Raw genomic sequence first — 18,386 nt, 5'->3', positions numbered from 1 at the left:
CAGTGGCCCTATCCAAGTAGTCCAGAATAATTTCTGTGTTGTAAGGTCAGATGATTGACAACCTAATTCCATCTGTAATTTTAATTCCCCTTTGCCCTGTAACCTAACATTCACAAATTAAAAGCATTAGAATGTGGACATCTTTGGAGGGCTGTTGTTGTACCTACTACACCTCAGTAAATATTAGTTGTTAATCACTTTTTACTTGAAAATTTCTTTTTCTGGACTTCCATGATACAACGCTGTTCCTTCTTTCTCTCCATCACAGCCACATCCTACTTTCTCAACTAATAAAAGTTGGAGTCCCATAGGCTCAGTCCTATTTCTTCTTCTGTTTTTGCTGTATGTTCTCTTCTTAGGTCATCTCATTCATACCCATTGTTCAAATTACTATGTGTTCATAGATGAGTCATAAATTTATATCTCCAAATCAGACCTCTGTTTCCATGCCCGTGTACCGAAAGACACCTCAGAGTCAACCTCAGATCATGACCATTCTCACGATCGCCTCTCCCTAACCCCCTTAAAAAGTCTTCAACAACCTAGTCCTCTTGCAGTACTCCTTATCTCAGTGAGTGACACTATCTATCCAGGGACACAAGCCAAGATTCTGAGTCTTGACAACATCCTTGCTCTCTATATCCAATCCATCACCAAGTCCTATGGATTTAACCTAAATGTCTTTTGAATCTGTTTCCATCTCTACACAATCTTTATAGTCCAAGCTACCATCATCTTTCTGTGGTCTAATGTGATAACCTACTGGTCTATCTGTGTCCATTCTAACTCCTACTAAACATTCTCAGTACATTCAGTGAAATATTTTCAAAATATGAATGGGAATGCATAAAAACAGTAAAAACAGACACTTCCTCTGCCCACCAAATCAGTCCGCTAGCGAAGAACCCCTTTTTCTTTCTTTTTTTATGTAAATTATGTCTTTTTTCTTTTTTTATTAATTTAAAAAATTTTATTAATATAAAATGTAGTTGATTTTCTTGTCCCTTTACCAATTCCTCCCTCCCCCCTCCTTCTCCCCCTTCCTACCCATCAACATCATATCTGTTCACTTGTCTTAAGTTCAAGGAATTGTGATTGTTGTCTTCTCCACCCCTCCCCTGTTTGTTTGTGTATTTATTTTTAGCTCCCACAAATATGTGAGAACATGTGGTATTTCTCTTTCTGTGCTGACTTATTTCACTTAATATAATTTTTTCTAAGACTATCTACATTGCTGGAAATAGTAGTATTTAATTCTTTTTTATAGCAGAGTAGTATTCCACTGTGTAGATGTACCACATTTTCCATATCCACTCATCTGATGATGGACATTTGGGCTGGCTCCAACTCTTGGCTATTGTAAATAGTGCTGCAGTAAACATTGGGGTACAGATATCCCTTTGACATGATGATTTCCATTCCTCTGGGTATATTCCCAGCAGTGGAATAGCTGGGTCATATGTTAGGTCTATCTGAAATTGTTTGAGGAACCTCCATACCATTTTCCATAGAGGCTGCACCATTTTGCAGTTCCACCAGCAGTGTAGGAGGGAACAACCCCTTTTTCTAAACTACATATTTTTAGATGTTGTAAGTCACCTTTGCCTGTCTGCTGTTGATCATCATGTTTTATTTTTTTAAGTCTCATTTTTAAGTTCCAGGACTGGAAAACAGTTTATTTTCCTCTGTGTATTATCTGTAAATATTTTAAATTATTGTATTTAAGAGTCCAAATCTGTAAAAAAAAAAAAAATCCAGGCATTCTTTTCTGTGTCACCTTGTTTTACATACCTTCATCATTGAACTGCTAAATTATTTAAGGAGCCCATACTTTTTAGCATGAGGATGGTATTGTAACAGGAGAGAGGTGAAGGGGCCTTTTTTTTTTTTTTTTTTTTTTTTTTAGGAATACAGTGTGAAGGATTGATTGAGCAATAGAATAGGTACAACTGAAGGTTATTTTATATATGTTCTCAACTTTCATTTTCTATAGGCATGGCGAAAAGGTCAGTCTCAGCTCTAAGTGTGCAGAAATTGACCAAGAAATGATAAGTTCTCTTGGGGTTTCCAAGGCTGTCCTAAATAATGTCATTTTCTGTCACCAAGAAGATTCTAATTGGCCTTTAAGTGAAGGAAAGGCTCTGAAGCAAAAGTTTGATGAGATTTTTTCAGCAACAAGGTTTGTAACCCTTGCAGTTTTGATGCTTCTTTTTTCGAATAAAAATTTAGAAAGCAAAAAGGTCATCAATTATTACCTCTCACCCAGTGGCATCTGTTGGGCATATTTCTGTTCAGTTTTCTTTCTATGATATGTTTATTTATCTGATTGATAGTACAAATGTAATTTTTTCACTTACCAGAAGCATTTTCAAGTTATTAAAAACTCTTTGTAATGTAATCTTAATGACTGCACAATATTTCACAGTATGAACACATACCATAATTTACTTAGGCAGAAATTTAATTTTTATTTCATATCTTCAAAGGTACATTAAAGCCTTGGAAACACTTCGGCAAGTACGTCAGACACAAGGTCAGAAAGTAAAAGAATGTCAAACAGAACTAAAATATCTGAAGCAAAATAAGGAAAAAGCTTGTGAGATTCGTGATCAGATTATTAGTAAAGAAGACCAGTTGAAATCTTCAAAGGAAATTGTCAAATCCTATGAGAATGAACTTGATCCATTGAAGGTAAAATTTGATATCTTTTTTTAAATTGACAAATAGGGCCAGCCCATGGCTCACTCGGGAGAGTGCGGTGCTGATAGCACCAGAGCCACGGGTTCGGATCCCATATAGGGATGGCCGGTTTGCTCACTGGGTGAGCATGGTGCTGACAATACCAAGTCAAGGGTTAAGATCCCCTTACTGGTCATCTTTTTAAAAAATAAATAAATAAATTGACAAATAAAAATTGTACATATTTATGGTGTAAAACATGATGTTTTGATATAAATGTACATTGTGGAATGGCTATATCAAGCTAATTAACATGTGCATTACCTCACTTTTTTTTTTGTGGTGAGAACACTTAAAATTTGCTATCTTAGGAATTTTCAAGTATATAACATATTGTTATTAACATAATCACTGACGTACAATAGTTGATTTCTTGCATACTAAGAAGAAAGTTATTTATTTATTTTTTTACCATGGTAACATTTACCCCCTAAAACATTTTATTTGCGTCTAAAATTGAATGGCTTGGATATTTCTTGAAAAAATTATCAGTGACTGTATGATTTTATGGCTATTGTCATAGGTCTATAATAGATGATTAGTCTTTAAATAGTTCAAAGAGCTTGGATTTGAGAGTAAACAAATTTGTAGCATCACATTTAAAATTAGCAATATAGATCAGTAGCTGTTAGCTAGCAATGTAACTACCCAACATATAGTTCTGTATTTTTAAGATTTTTTTTTTTAATTGATGGATCTTTCTAGGGAATTTTTGTGATTTGCAGGATGTTCTTGATATTGCACAAAATTTGGGGTTGATCCATAACGTGTTGATATATTTGCAAATGAGTGTATAGCTTTCTAAACTCTGTAGTTTATAAGAAAAGCCTACAGGAAATCCCATTCATTTATTTAGTAAGCATTTATTGAATGTTTCCTATGTTCCAGGGTATACTATGCTTGGGAGTACAGTTATAATACAACAGCATCCTTGCCCTTAAGTTATTTGTAATCTAAATAAATGGGTATTCTTAAAGTTGGCAATTTTTTGTTTTCAGATCGTAAAAGATATTTTAAAAACTTTTTTTTTAATTAGTCAGTTTAGTTTTTTAGAACTCACCTGTAAATACTGGGGTAGATCTTTTTTTTCTTTTTAATTTGTTGATTTACTGAATATTTATTATCTGCTATATACCAGGCAAAAGGGACAGAAACAAATTGTCCAGAGTTACTTTTAACTCTTTTTGCAGTGCTTGAGTTTTCCTCATAAAAAATCTGTTCTGCTGAGTTACCATCCATTCATTCTTTGGTTAATCTTCATGTACAGTTTTCTCAAGTGTCTTTTTGAATACTGAATAATACTGTAGACTATTAAGTATTCCAAACATTGTGTGAAAAACTAGAGGAATTGCCGTTGCTTTCACCTCTGACAAAGTAGCAGCCAGAGGAGTAAAACTGTTCCTTTTGGTGGCAGCGGAATAGTATGATACTTTGCTAGATGTCCATTTTTAGAAAAAGCCAAAGCACCAGGATATAAAATGCCACATATTATGACAATCAGTGAACTGCTTAGAACCCAATTTTGCTTGCTTATATTACCTGAATACAAAGCATCAGTTACAAGCTTATAAGCAGCTATGGTAGACAAAAACAGAAGTGTAGTCAATGATGCATATGTCGTCAAAGCATCATGTTTAACTTTGAAGCAGTGTCTAAAAATGAAGTTTGCCCATTTTCCAGAGAAACTAGCTATAGTTCCAAAGAACTCTGTTCTGTATATATTTAAGATCTTTTCTTCTCTAAGATACTCAAGTTTTTTTCTATGGTTTCAATGAGCATCGGTCTTCTGAGTTTTCCATCTCCTAGAGAAGGACTGAGCTTGACTATGCGTGTGTGTTGCCATCTTGATGTCCTGCATCTCTCAGGTCAGCCCCAGCCTCATGCCCAAGTGCTGATTTTGGCAGCTCACCTAGTTTAGATCTTTGAATTGTAAAGTAGAAAAATATTTTTGAAAAAATGATGGCTATGCATAGAATGTATCATAAGGGCTTCAGGGAAGAGGCAGGGCTGAGCTGAGCCTTGAAGGATGGGGAGAAACCAAATTGACAAACTAGAAGACAAATTTAATGTATGTCTGTATTTATTTATTATTATTATTTTTTCTTTTAAAAGTAATAATGTTATCACAGTGAAAAAATTATAGAAAGGTATTAGGTGAAAAATAAAAGATACTCTTCTCATTCCTCATCTGGGACTTCACAGAGTATACCCTACCAGCAACTTTTTTTTTGCATATATACAATACATATGTGTATACAAACGTTCACATGTGTATGTGTGTGTATTCACACATTCAGACTTATCAAAACAGGATTGTGTGAGGAAGAGCCTGAGTTAAGTAAATCAGTACAGAAGGAGTGAGAAATAAGAACTGGGGTCAGAATATAGAGAGCTAATAGATTTAGGACTTAGTTCAGTAGATAAAAGAGTGACAGAGTTTGTTATATCTTAGGATGAGTCGTCCTGATAACTGTGTGTAGGTACTGTGGTAATTACCAAGGCAGCAGAACACATTTTATTTTCTTAAGGAGCAACCTGGTTGGAGACATGACAAGCAGAAAAAAGACAAGAGCTTAGGAGCTCTGAGGAGGAAGGAAGAGAATTTCTGTCTGAGGTGGCCAGAGAGGATTTCATAGGACTGAATTTGGGATATGACTTTGATCACAAATGAGAAGATCATTGGAGACATAGGGGTAGTAAAACACAAGCTGTTTTTGAATACTGTCAAGGAAATCTGTATAGTTGAAATGGAGCATTTGCATAGGAAATAATGTCAAGATAGGGCTAAGTGATAATGCCTAGTGTTTATTGAGTGGTGCCAGGATTCTAACCAAGGCTGTAGCAAAGGTTGAGGTGTTTGTATACTTCCTTTTTTGTGTTTAATTTTGACTAGTTCCCCAAGGGTTTAATCTTATTCCTCTCTGTATCCTCAGATCCTACCCCCCTACCTGGCACATAGCAGGTGATTCAGTAAGGTGGGTGATTTCCAGAGTGTGTTTAATTTTGACTAGTTCCCCAAGGGTTTAATCTTATTCCTCTCTGTATCCTTAGATCCTACCCCCCTACCTGGCACATAGCAGGTGATTCAGTAAGGTGGGTGATTTCCAGAGTCCTTTTTCAGCTCTGACATACAACTATTCTTCTCTTAATAGAACTCAACATAAAGTTGGGATCAAATCACCTTCCAGCAGCTGTCCAGAAAAGACCGCTTCATTTCAACACTATACTATATATGCTTTTCCATTTTTTACAGACTTCCTCCATTTTAAGGAACTCTCTCTTTCCCATCCCACCACACCCTGTCCTCTGATCTTGGCCTACTTACATCTGTTTTCCTTTCCTGCCTTAAATGGGAATTGCTTGAGAAATTTGTTTCTAATTTCTTTTTTCACATACAAATTCATGATCTTTCTATACCTGATAGCCAGCTCCATTCTTCTGTCTTATTGCACACTAGCACCTGAGCTTTAGACACTCTGCTATATTTTTTGTTGTCTGCGTGTTTTCCTTAGTCCCCTTTACTAGGTTGTGTGCTGTGGGGATACAACCTATATTTTGTGCTCTGGGGATAGAGCCAAAACACAGATGTCAAAGAAGGAATCCACAGGATCCAGTGACTGGCTGGATTTAAGGAATGAAGCAGCTAGAAATGTCACAAAAGATCTAAGCCCAGATGTTTATCATAATGTACCACCAAGAGGCAGTGAAAACACTGACAGAGAGAAGCTGAGAAGTCTGTGGAGTAACATAGATGAGGGGCTCAGTGCTCTTAAGTACCGATGCTGTTCTCTTTGTTAGACTCTGCTCAAAAGATATTTTCTGAGTACAGAATATTTTTCACAAGTGGTGTGAAAGGTTCCATTTGTTGAATGCTTACTGCTGGACACTGATCAAAGTGCTACAAAATGTATTAAGCAAGACCCACAGTAATCCTGAGAGGTTTTATAGGCAAGGAAATTGAGGCCTGTAAAACTGAGGTGTTCATGTTGGAAGTAAAGGTTAAAGCCAGGGTTTGAGTCCAGGCCTCTGACTCCTAAGCCCATACTTTTTTTTATAACATCAGGTTTATTGAGGTATAATTTACATATGGCAAAATCTACCCTCTTTAAAGTGTATAATTCTATGAATTTGGAAAAATGCATCTAATAGCATAACCACCATGATCAAGATACAGAATATTTCCATTACCCCAAAAACTTCTCTCAAAGCCCTTGCAGTGAGTCCTCTCTCTCTACTTCCAGCTCCTGGCAACCACTGATTTGTTTTCTGTTATTATAGTTTTGCCTTTTCCAGCATGGCACATAAATGGAATCATGCAATATATAGAATTTTGTGTCTGGCTTCTTTCCTTAGCGTAATACTTTTTAATTTATGGATATTGCCGTATGTATGAGTAGTTTGTTCATTCTTATTGCTGAGGAGTATTCCATTGTGTGGATATATTACAATTTTTTTGTTCATCCATGATGGACATAAAGTTGTTTCCAGCTTTTGGCTATTACAAATAAAACTGCTGTAAACTTTTATACAGGTTTTTGTTTGGACATATGTTTTTATCTCTCTTGAGCAACTCTCTAGGAATGGGGTTGCAAGGTTGTATGGTAAGTGTGTGCTTAACTTTATAAGCTGCCAAACTGTTTTCCAGAGCGGCTGTTCCATTTTGCATTTCTACCACTGATGTATGAGTGCAGTTGCTCTGCATCCTCATCTGCATTTAGTATTGTCAGTCATTTTCAGTTTAGCCATTGTAGTAGTTGTGCGTAGTATCTCTTTGACAGGATATTTTTCTTTGTGGTTTTAATTTGCATTAGTCCTAATGTCTTGATTTTGAGCATCTTTTCATGTGCTTATTTGCCATCTGAATATCTTCTTTGGTAAAGTGTTCAAATTCTTTGCCTATTTTTAATTTTTTTTGTCTTTTTATTTTTGTGTGGTGAGAGTTCTTTATATGTCCTAAATATGAGCTCTTTATCAGATATGTGTTTTGCAAATATTTTCTTAACTATTTTTCATAGGGCACAGGTTTGAAATTTTGATGAGATACAGTTCAAAAGTTTTTTCTGTTATGGTATGGTTTGTGCTTTTTGTTTTATATCTAGAAAATCTTCTCCTGACCCAGTGTTACAAAAATTTTCTTCTAGAAGTGTTATAGTTTGAATGCTTATGTTTAAGTATATGCTTCATTTCAGGTTAATTTTTGAATATGGTATAAGGTAAGGATTAAGGTTTCCGTTTTCTCATACTGATGTCGAGTTCCAGCACCCAGAGCTTACAGTCTTAACCATTATGCCACCCTGTCTCCCAGTCTTATCTCCCAGTCATAACTATGTGCCTTCATACAAGTCAGTTAAGTTCTCTGAGTCTCCTGCTTAGCATGTAGTCTTGTGAGGATTAGAGGGAACTTATAGCAGCACCTAGTACAATGTCTGGAGCATAATAGGCATTCAGTCAGTGATACCCGTGACTGATATTATTGGTAAAATTACTTTTTTCAAATCAGTAATTTTTTCATTCAGCTAACACATTGAACACCTATTATATATGTTGGGGATACCTTAGGGAACAAAGTAAACAAAATTCCTATTTTTTATGGTGATTACATGTTATACATTAATATACAAAGCAAAAGGTATAACTTGTCATATTACATTAATTCTAATAAATGACATTAAAGTTGAAGGTGCATCTTGGTCCAGCTATGCAAGTTTTCAATTGATATCTAAGCACTCTAGTAACTTAAGTGTAATATGAAAGTAGTTCAAAAAGTTTGTGGAAAGATTCATATTATCTTTTAATTTTGCTTTTCCACAAACTTTTTGAATTATCCTTGTATGTTAGTTTAAAAATTAGGTTCAGGGCAGCCTGCTCACTTGGTTAGAACATGGCCTGTAACACCAAGGTCAGGGGTTTGGTTCCCCATACCAGCCAGCCACCACCAAAGGAAAAAAAAAAAATAGGTTCAAAAAATGTCTGAGAAGAGGAGTTGATCAGCTTTGGAACTGTAAAGGCAAACACCGCAACAGTATCCCCAGCATTGTCCAAGGAGAAAATGCTCTGAACCAAATCACACATATTCCTAGGAGATGAAGCAGGCCACTGAGATCATTTGTCACATTTCACTTGCTCAGAGTCCTGTGCTTGAGCAAACTTTCGATCAAAGTATAGTCTTACATGTAAATTTGCCTACAAATTCAGAATGCACTGGGTTTCTAGCCCACTCGATAGTTCTGGTTTTAAAAAAAGAAAGATTAAATAGTTAGCCTTTGAAGGAGTAAGGTTTTTTTGGGTTTTTTTGTTTTTGTTTTTTTGGTGGCTGACTGGTATGGGGCTCCATACCCTTGACCTTGGTGTTATCAACACCATGCTCTACACAGCACCCTTCTTGTAAACCTGCTTGGAGTCTGCAGAGGAGAGGAGGGCTTTGAAGCACACTCTACCAGCCCACAGCCAAACACCATGGTCTAACCAACTGAGCTGACTGGCTAGCCCTAGGATTAAGTTTTAAAAATGTGATACTTTACATATTGTAGCTCTAAGGACTCAATGAATAAATGACTTGCGAGAGGTGTGGAGGGCAGGGAGTGAGCTTTGGAGTTAGAAGTGGAATTTAATTCTTCTATTTCTCTCCTAGCTGTGAGAACTTGGACAAATTATTTAATGTCTTAAATCTTCAGTTTCTCCATGACCCCGTTTATAGTGTTGTTGTTGGTGCTAAATGAGATCAGTTTTACTAAGCGTCTGGCCCTGGCACATCTTATTTCTTTTCATCCATCACTGGTGTAAACTATAGTGAATTTTATTTATGTAGAGTGTTTCTTTATTTTCAGAATCGTCTAAAAGAAATTGAACACAGTCTCTCCAAAATAATGAGACTTGACAATGAAATTAAAGCCTTGGATAGCCGAAAGAAGCAAATGGAAAAAGATAATAGTGAATTGGAACAGAAAATGGAAAAGGTTTGTGGTGGTAGAATTTTGTTCTGTTTCAAAATTTTGGGATTTACTGTAATGTACCTCATTTGAATCAGTTTTGCCACCACATTTTGAAAAAAACAAATACAAATCTTGATGTTTGTGTTACCTCTATGTGTATGTTGAAATCAAGGATATTGAATAAGATTTGGTTCAGATTTCATACCTCAAAGTGATTATATCTTCTTATATTTGCACATTAAAACTTTTTATTTTGGTTTTACACAGGTTTTTCAAGGGACTGATGAGCAACTAAATGACTTATATCACAATCACCAGAGAACAGTAAGGGAGAAAGAAAAGAGATTGGTAGACTGTCAGCGTGAACTGGAAAAATTAAATAAAGAATCTAGGCTTATCAATCAAGAAAAATCAGAACTACTTGTTGAACAGGGTAGGACAAAGTGCTGAGTTGGTCTTTTCTCCTGTGATAATGTTATGTATTTTCTGCATGAATGAAGACTCTCCAAGGAATTATGCTGTATGAAAAAAGCCAATCTCAAAAGGTTATATACAGTATGTTTCCATTTATGTAACATTTTTGGAATGTTAAAATTTTAGAAATGGTAGACAAATTAATGGTTGCCAGGGATACCAGGAAGGAGAAGGGGCAGGAGGGAGATAGGTGTGGTTATGTTATAAAAGAGCAATAAGAAGTGATTCTTGTGGGGTTGGAACCATTCAATATCTTGACTGTTGTGGTGGATATATGAACCTACACAGGTAATACCGTTATATAGAACTTAATACACACACACACAAATAGGTAAAAGTAAAGTTGGGGAAATTGGAGTAAGATTGGAAATTTGAATAAAATTGGTAGATTATATCAATGTCAATATCATGGTTGTGGTATACTGTAGTTTTGCAAAATGTTACTGTTGTGGGAAACTGGGCAAAGTATACAAGAGATCATGCTGTATTATTTTTTACCACTACATATGGATCTAAAATTTTCTCAACTTTTAAGAAGTGAGGGGAAAAGAATAATTATTAGGTTGTTTTTTTTTTTAAAGGTCGTCTACAGTTACAAGCAGATCGTCATCAAGAACATATCCGAGCTAGAGACTCATTAATTCAGGCTTTGGCAATACAGCTAGAATTGGATGGGTTTGAGCGTGGACCATTCAGTGAAAGACAGATTAAAAACTTCCACAAACTTGTGAGAGAGAGACAAGAAAGGGAAACAGAAACTGCCAATCAACTGATGGTAAATATTTTGAAATACAGTGTTTGTTATTATCTTTTGTTTGTATCAGATTCTATAGTTGAATTGTTTTAATTTTGGATGGACCCTATTTTGGCATGCTTTTAGATTAGTGTTAGGATAAAATCTGCTACAAGGAAGAAAAAACCTTTATGGTAGCAAATTTTTAAAAGTTTATAGGGATAAACATATGAAGAAAATATAGATATACATTTTTTGTTTGGTTTTAAGGAAAAAGTTTTAAAAGCTAATTGCAAAGAAGTTTGCTCACAGTTAATAATGATTATCTTTGAATGATAGTTTTTACATTTTTTAAAATACTTTTCTCTTTTCATCAGTGTACATGTTCCTTTTGCAAGGAAGAAACTTTATCTTAAATTGTTTAGTGAAAAATTGCTAATGCTCATTCTTTATGTATGTATTTAGAATGACTTTGCAGAAAAAGAGACTCTGAAACAAAAACAGATAGATGAGATAAGGGATAAGAAAACTGGACTGGGAAGAATAATTGAGCTAAAATCAGAAATCCTAAGTAAGAAGCAGAATGAGTTGAAAAATGTGAAGTACGAATTACAGCAGTTGGAAGGATCTTCAGACAGGATTCTTGAACTGGACCAAGAGCTCACAAAAGCTGTAAGATATTATTTAAATAATTTAATGATTTTAAGATGTAAGACAGAATCTTGCATTCTAAAGTATTTTATCTATTGCTAATCCTAAAGTTATGTCATTTTAATAAAAATATCAACCTTGTCTGTTCATCTCATATAAAATGAATTCATGTGAATTTCTTGATCACACAGATCTTTGGTTCTGGAATCTGGTGGGCTGAAAATTAGAATCACCTAAGGAGCTTTTTAATGATACCTGTGTTCAGACCTTAAAGCCTCAGATCTTCCAAATCAAAGTCTCTGAGACTGGGGCATAGAAATTCATGTTCAAAACACAATAGAATTAGGTTATTCTCATAGGCATATTGGTTAAGAACCACTTACCTAAGTAAAAAAAAAAAAACAAGTATTTTCCCTCTAGATTCCACACTATAATTATATGTGTTCTTTACCATGTTATCACTTTTTCTGTGGTGAAAACTTGCTTAGTAATAATCTTTTTTTCAAGAGTTTCTAAATTTTCTTTCTTACTGCTAATGTGGGCCCTTCCTTTATATCTTTATCACTGAAGGAAGCATTCTAAAGCTTGGCAAATCCCCTTTTAAATCCCATCTTGATAACTTAAGGAAGCATTTATTTTTGCTTTCTAACTCACCATTGTAGCATATGTTTTTGTCACTTTAGCACTTTTTCACAATATTGTCTTGTTGGGGTGGGAAGACACTGGTCAGGAACTACATCACACTATTTTTATATTTTATACATGTCAGGCAATGTCATGAGTTACATGGGGACTTAATAAATATTTAATTGTTGACTGAAGAGTCACACATCTGTATACTTAGACATATTTCTCCTAATTTTGTACTAATTCTCATTCTTCCTTCCTGTTTGACTTTTCTAGGTTCATTTACTAATTATCTACCATTATAGTAAGATAACTTCAATAAAATTTTCTTTAAAGCATACAAAGTGCCTTTTTTTTTTCTCTTGTTGGATACAAGCAAATGGTAATATTTTGACCATTCTGAGGAGTCATTAATTTCTAATACACTTTGTCATTATTTTAATTCTTACACAAAATATATATCGGGCCGGCCCGGTGGCGCACTGCTACAGTGCGCCGCTTGGGAGCGCGGTGGCGCTCCCGCCGAGGGTTCGGATCCCACATACAGACCGGCCGCTCACTGGCTGAGCGAGGTGCGGGAGCAACACCGAGGGTTGCGATCCCGTTGCCGGTCCCGGTCCGGTACGGGCATGACACTGAGGGTTGCGATCCGTTGCCGGTCACGAAAAAAAGACAAAAGGGAAAAAATATATATATATATATATAAACTTATGTATTTGTTTGAATTAGGAGCGGGAGCTAAGCAAGGCTGAAAAAAACAGCAATGTAGAAACCCTAAAAACAGAAGTAATAAGCCTTCAAAATGAGAAAGCAGACCTAGACAGGACTCTGCGTAAATTGGACCAGGAAATGGAGCAGTTAAATCATCATACGACAGCACGTACCCAAATGGAGATGCTGATCAAAGACAAAGTAGGAAATTTCTTTTGTTCTAATTATACTGTCTGGTATTTAAAATAGCTTATCTTGCATTCTTGATTGGTAGATTATGAAGTATTGAGTTGGTATTGGCTATATTTTATAGGTTAAGTGAGCTTACTACTCTATAAAATAGACTTTCAAACTTATTTTTTAATTATAAAAAGTTTATAATACAGAATTGTAGACAAACACAACGTGCACATTGCTGTTAACTTTTAACATATGGAAGTTTAAAATTTTTATATTGTTAGACTTATTACTCTTCTCTTATGCTTAAGAAAGGCCATCCCGGGCCGGCCCAGTGGCGCACTGGATAGTGCGCCGCCTGGGAAGCGCGGCGGCGCTCCCGTCCGAGGGTTCGGATCCCACATACAGACCGGCTCCCGCTCACTGGCTGAGTGAGGCGCGGGTGCAACGCCGAGGCTTGCAGTCCCGTTGCCGGTCCCCGGTCCGGTACGGGGGCAACACTGAGGGTTGCGATCCGTTGCCGGACACGGAAAAAAGACAAAAGACAAAAAAAAAAAAAAGAAAGGCCATCCCCACTCCAAGACATTAAGAAACTTTATGTCTGGGGCCAGCCCATGGCTCACGTGGGAGAGTGTGGTGCTGATAACACCAAGGCCATGGGTTCGGATCCCTATATAGGGATGGCTGGTTTGCTTACTTGGGAGAGTGTGGTGCTGACAACACCAAGTCAAGGGTTAAGATCCCCTTACAGGTCATCTTTATTAAAAAAAAAAAAGAAAAAATTTTATATTTTCTTCTTGCATTTTTGTAGTTTTGTTTTTTTAAGTCTAGAACTTTAGTCAATATACAATTTATTTTAGTTCTTGATATAATGTGGAGCTATTGGGCTTTATTTTTAAAAGATTTTTTTTTTTTTTTTTTTACCTATAGGCTGACAGAGATGAACAAATCAGAAAAATAAAATCTAGGCACAGTGATGAATTAACTTCGCTGTTGGGGTATTTTCCCAACAAAAAACAACTTGAAGACTGGCTTCATAGTAAATTAAAAGAAATTAATCAGACCAGGGACAGACTTGCCAAATTGAAGTAAGTAGTTGCAACATTTGGAGATATACTAGAAATCTCTTATTTCATGCTTTAATTTTTAATTGTTTTGAAATTATTGTTGTGAAATGTTATGTTGTATTAATTGACTTTAGTTCTATATTTTACAAATAAGGTGCTAATGAGTAGTGTATTAGTCCATTTTTGTCGCTTACAATGGAATGTCTGAAACTGAGTAATTTATAAAGAAATAAAATTTATTTCTTACCATTTTGGAGGCTGGGAAGTCCAAAATCAAGGTAACACATCTGGTGAGGGTCTTGTTGGTGGGAGATGACACTTTACAGCAATGCTGGGTGTCACATGGCAAGAATGGCAGAGCAAGGGAGAGAGCTAACCTCAGTTGCTCTCCTTTTAAAGCCATTAAAACCATACGCATTGCTCCATGAATGGATCAATCCATTCACGAGGACATAGTCCTCACAATCTAATCAGCTCTTTAAGGCCCAACCTTTCAATTACCATTACGGGATTTCCCACCCTCTTAATAGTTACACTGACATTAAACATCAATGAGTTTTTTGGAGCGAGGGGGAGCATTCAGTCCACAGCAGGTAGTAATTTGGGCCTCTTGTCCCTTGAAAATTTGTAGACCTAAGTAAGAGGATTAAAATAAAATTCTCTTTTCTGTTCTGTGAGTAATTCGTTATAAAAAGTAATTATTTTTCTCAGATGTTACCTTAGATGATGGTTGGATAAGAAGGTAAAAAATTCCACACAGATTTTTGAGGAGGATAGTAAATTTGGCTTTGGCCATGTTAAATTTGTGTTTCTTGTGGAAGTGTCTGTTAGGGAGTAGATTATTGCAGTTCAGAGTTCAGGAGATTAGGAGTTGTTGCTATGTAAGGGATAATTGAAGTCTTTAGTATAGTATAGGCCATGTCACCAGGAGAGATATATGCAGAAAGAAGAGAAGGGGTTACAGTTAGGATTTTAGGAAACACCCAACATGTAACATTTTGTCAGGCAAAGGAAGAGGAGCGAGTAAAGGAAATTAGATGTGCCCAGAGAACTAGGGTGAAAGCCAGACAGGAGTGGTGTCTGGGGTGCCTTGGGAAGATAGTCTTTCAAGGAGAGGGTTGTATTTCTTAGAGGTGGAGTAAAGTGAAGACTGCACTTGGCACTTGGTCGTTGGTGACCTTGGTGAAAAGAGGCTAGGATGGTGAAAGTGTCTATGTCAGTTACTTTTTCTAAATTTTTACTGTGACTTACAATGGATGGATTCATGATGAAATGCATGCACACTCACATACATTTATCTGAAACAAATTTCTCAAAATAGTACTTCTGCATACAGTCTACTTCCAATATGTTATATTCTGTTGTGTTTCATTTTTTAAAATATGCTGAGTATAATGCCTTAAATTGATTACATGACTTGCTAGTGCATCATAACCTGCAAATTGAAAACCCTGATTTGTGTGAGCATTGAGTTTGGCTAGGATGATGTTTGAGTTGGGGTGGAGATAAATTGTACTAATAAGCAAAATCTTTGACGAATGAGAGGGAATGAATGGTCAGGAAATGTACGTAGATGACAGCAACAAAGAGAGTACAAAGGAAAGGTTTTTACAATAGACTAGGAAGTAATATTGTAAAAGGGACCAAAGGAAATTAGGAGAATGTTTGTTTTCCTCCTGTCTTCTTTCACTCCAGTAGACCCAGCAAGCATCCTTGCTGAGGCTCTTAACCTGGAATCTAAGACCATGAACCCTCAGAAACCAGGCAAAATTCTGCCTGTGTATGTTTTTCTTGGAGCAGACCCATGACCAGGATTGGCAGGTGAGTCAGAGTCCTAGGGGAAGATTTTAAGGCAGAAGTGGACTAGTGCCGTGACCTTTTTTTTTTTTTCGGTGGCTGGCCTGTATGGGGATCCAAACCTGTGACCTTGGTGTCATAAGGCTGTGCTCTAACCAACTGAGCTAACTGGCCATCCCTATTGCCATGACTTCCAAAAATGAAGCATTTGGTCTTACCTGACCCTTGTAATGATTTGTTGGTCTGATTTTTCTTGTATCTGCCTACTCAAACTTTTCAAACTTATTTCTCATTTTAAAATTATAATCTATTTTTGTTCTTATTTTAGCAAGGAACTAGCTTCAGCAGAACAAAATAAAAATCATATAAATAATGAGCTAAAAAGAAAGGAAGAGCAGTTGTCCAGTTATGAAGACAAGCTGTTTGATATTTGTGGTAGCCAGGATTTTGAAAGTGATTTAGACAGGCTTAAAGAGGAGATTGAAAAATCCTCAAAACAGCGAGGTAAGTTGATTACTTTATATTATCAAAGCACTTGGACCCATTTGAATTTTCATTCACAGGGAACTATTTAAGGATGGGTGATTTTAAAACCCAGCTGTGGAGCCAAATGGCTTGAGTTTCAATCCTGGCTGTACAATTTATTCACTCTGTGACTTTGGACAACTTATTGAAACCTTCCTATGCTGTAGGTTCATCATTTGTAAAATGAGGACACAACTATCTATATACTACCTTAGGTATTAAGGAGGAGTGCATGAGGTTATAAGTGTAAAGCCCTTAGTATAGTGCCTGGCACATGGAAAGCTCTCAATCAATGTTACATTACGCCTTTTGTATGTTACCAAAAAATAATTTATACAAATCTGAAAGTATTGTGCCCTTTGGAAGAAGATTTAAATATCAGAGACTTTTTATTTCTTTTATGATATGTTTATAAAGCTAGAATAATAATCATATATATATATATATTGATTTTCTATATATATATAGAAAAAGATGTAACTATTTTGACAAAACTATATTTTTCTCACTGGAGATATATTTATTTTCTCAAAATAGCCATGCTGGCTGGAGCCACGGCAGTTTACTCCCAATTCATTACTCTGCTAACAGATGAAAATCAGTCCTGTTGCCCTGTTTGTCAGCGAGTTTTTCAGACAGAGGCTGAATTACAAGAAGTCATCAGTGATTTGCAATCTAAGCTGCGGCTTGCTCCAGATAAACTCAAGTCAACAGAATCAGAGCTAAAGAAAAAAGAGAAGCGACGTGATGAGATGCTGGGACTTGTGCCCATGAGGTGAGAATAGGGTTTTACTGTTACTATACATGTAGCAGAAACACTGTAAAAGTTACCCATCCAATGCCTGGCATATGGTAAATGCTCAGTAGGGTGTGTTGAATGTTTGAAAATTAAAGTCAGGGGCCGGCCCGGTGGTGCACTGGAGAGTGCGCCGCTTGGGAGTGCGGCGGCGCTCCCGCCGAGGGTTCGGATCCCATGTGGAGACCGTTTCCTGCTCGCTGGCTGAGCGCGGTGCGGGCGCAACACGGAGGGTTGCGATCCCGTTGCCGGTCCCCAATACGGGCGCGACACTGAGGGTTGCGATCCCGTTACCGGTCAGTAAAAAAGACAAAAAGGAAAAAAAAAAAAATTAAAGTCAGGATTCTGAGCCAGCAGGCACTATCTCATGTTATTTATGTAAGAAGAATCAGTTATTTTGTTTGAAGGTAAGCTTGCTTCTTAAACCAGTCATGGGGTAGATACAGTGTTTATATTTCTGAGTGTGTGTGTTTGTTTAATTCCTGAGACTTGACTTGAGGGCATGCATTTTGACAGATTTTTTTTTTTTTTTTTTTTTTTGGCAGCAGGCCAGTATGGGGATCCAAACCCTTGACCTTGTTACAACACTGTGTTCTAACTGACTGAGCTAACTGGCCAGCCTAATTTTCACAGATTTAAAACTATTGATATGTCACTTTCTAAACCCAGCAAAAGAATTAATGAAAAGCTCTCCCAAAAGACAAATTTTAAACTATATTTTTATGTCTTTCCCACCTTCAAAAAGAATGAATCATAGATGATTTCTATTATTTATATTTTCCCTCACTTGTATAAGAAATTCAGACAATGGTCTATTTATAAATAAAATAAAATCAGAAAATATGTGATGATTGCCTTAGTGTCTCCCAAAACATAGAGCACGAGGCTGGTCAGAGAGACCAATAAGACATGGCTCTCAAGGACCTAATGGTCTAATAAGGAGACAAGCTTTCAAAATTAGACATTTAGAAAGCTGGGCTTCATAAAGTGCTTAAAAAATGGTTCAAACAGGGGCCGGCCCGGTGGCGCACTGGATAGTGCGCCGCTTGGGAAGCGCGGTGGCGCTCCCGCCCGAGGGTTCGGATCCCACATACAGACCGGTTCCCGCTCACTGGCTGAGCGAGGCGCGGGAGCAACGCCGAGGTTTGCAATCCCGT

At 36.6% G+C, this 18,386-nt stretch overlaps 1 protein-coding gene and 1 pseudogene across 1 annotated transcript in view; one reads left to right on the top strand and one right to left on the bottom strand.

Moving 5' to 3' along the window:
• The window catches only part of RAD50 (RAD50 homolog (S. cerevisiae)), a 75,583-nt gene that overhangs the window by 14,342 nt on the left and 42,855 nt on the right, over positions 1-18,386 (top strand). Inside the window, exons 4-13 of the mRNA XM_008571643.1 lie at positions 1,994-2,179; positions 2,487-2,691; positions 9,567-9,695; positions 9,939-10,104; positions 10,727-10,920; positions 11,344-11,550; positions 12,886-13,068; positions 13,975-14,132; positions 16,237-16,412; positions 16,971-17,208. Coding sequence (XP_008569865.1) covers positions 1,994-2,179; positions 2,487-2,691; positions 9,567-9,695; positions 9,939-10,104; positions 10,727-10,920; positions 11,344-11,550; positions 12,886-13,068; positions 13,975-14,132; positions 16,237-16,412; positions 16,971-17,208 — 1,842 coding nt within the window. The remainder of the gene's footprint in view (positions 1-1,993; positions 2,180-2,486; positions 2,692-9,566; positions 9,696-9,938; positions 10,105-10,726; positions 10,921-11,343; positions 11,551-12,885; positions 13,069-13,974; positions 14,133-16,236; positions 16,413-16,970; positions 17,209-18,386) is intronic.
• On the bottom strand, positions 3,990-6,173 carry LOC103589618 (annotated as a pseudogene).

The sequence above is a fragment of the Galeopterus variegatus genome, unplaced genomic scaffold, assembly GCF_000696425.1.
Source record: "Galeopterus variegatus unplaced genomic scaffold, G_variegatus-3.0.2 Scaffold708, whole genome shotgun sequence".
In the NCBI taxonomy this organism is placed as follows: domain Eukaryota; kingdom Metazoa; phylum Chordata; class Mammalia; order Dermoptera; family Cynocephalidae; genus Galeopterus; species Galeopterus variegatus.
The sequence above is the reverse complement of the archived record's forward strand: the minus strand, read 5'-3'. Positions and strand labels throughout refer to the sequence as shown.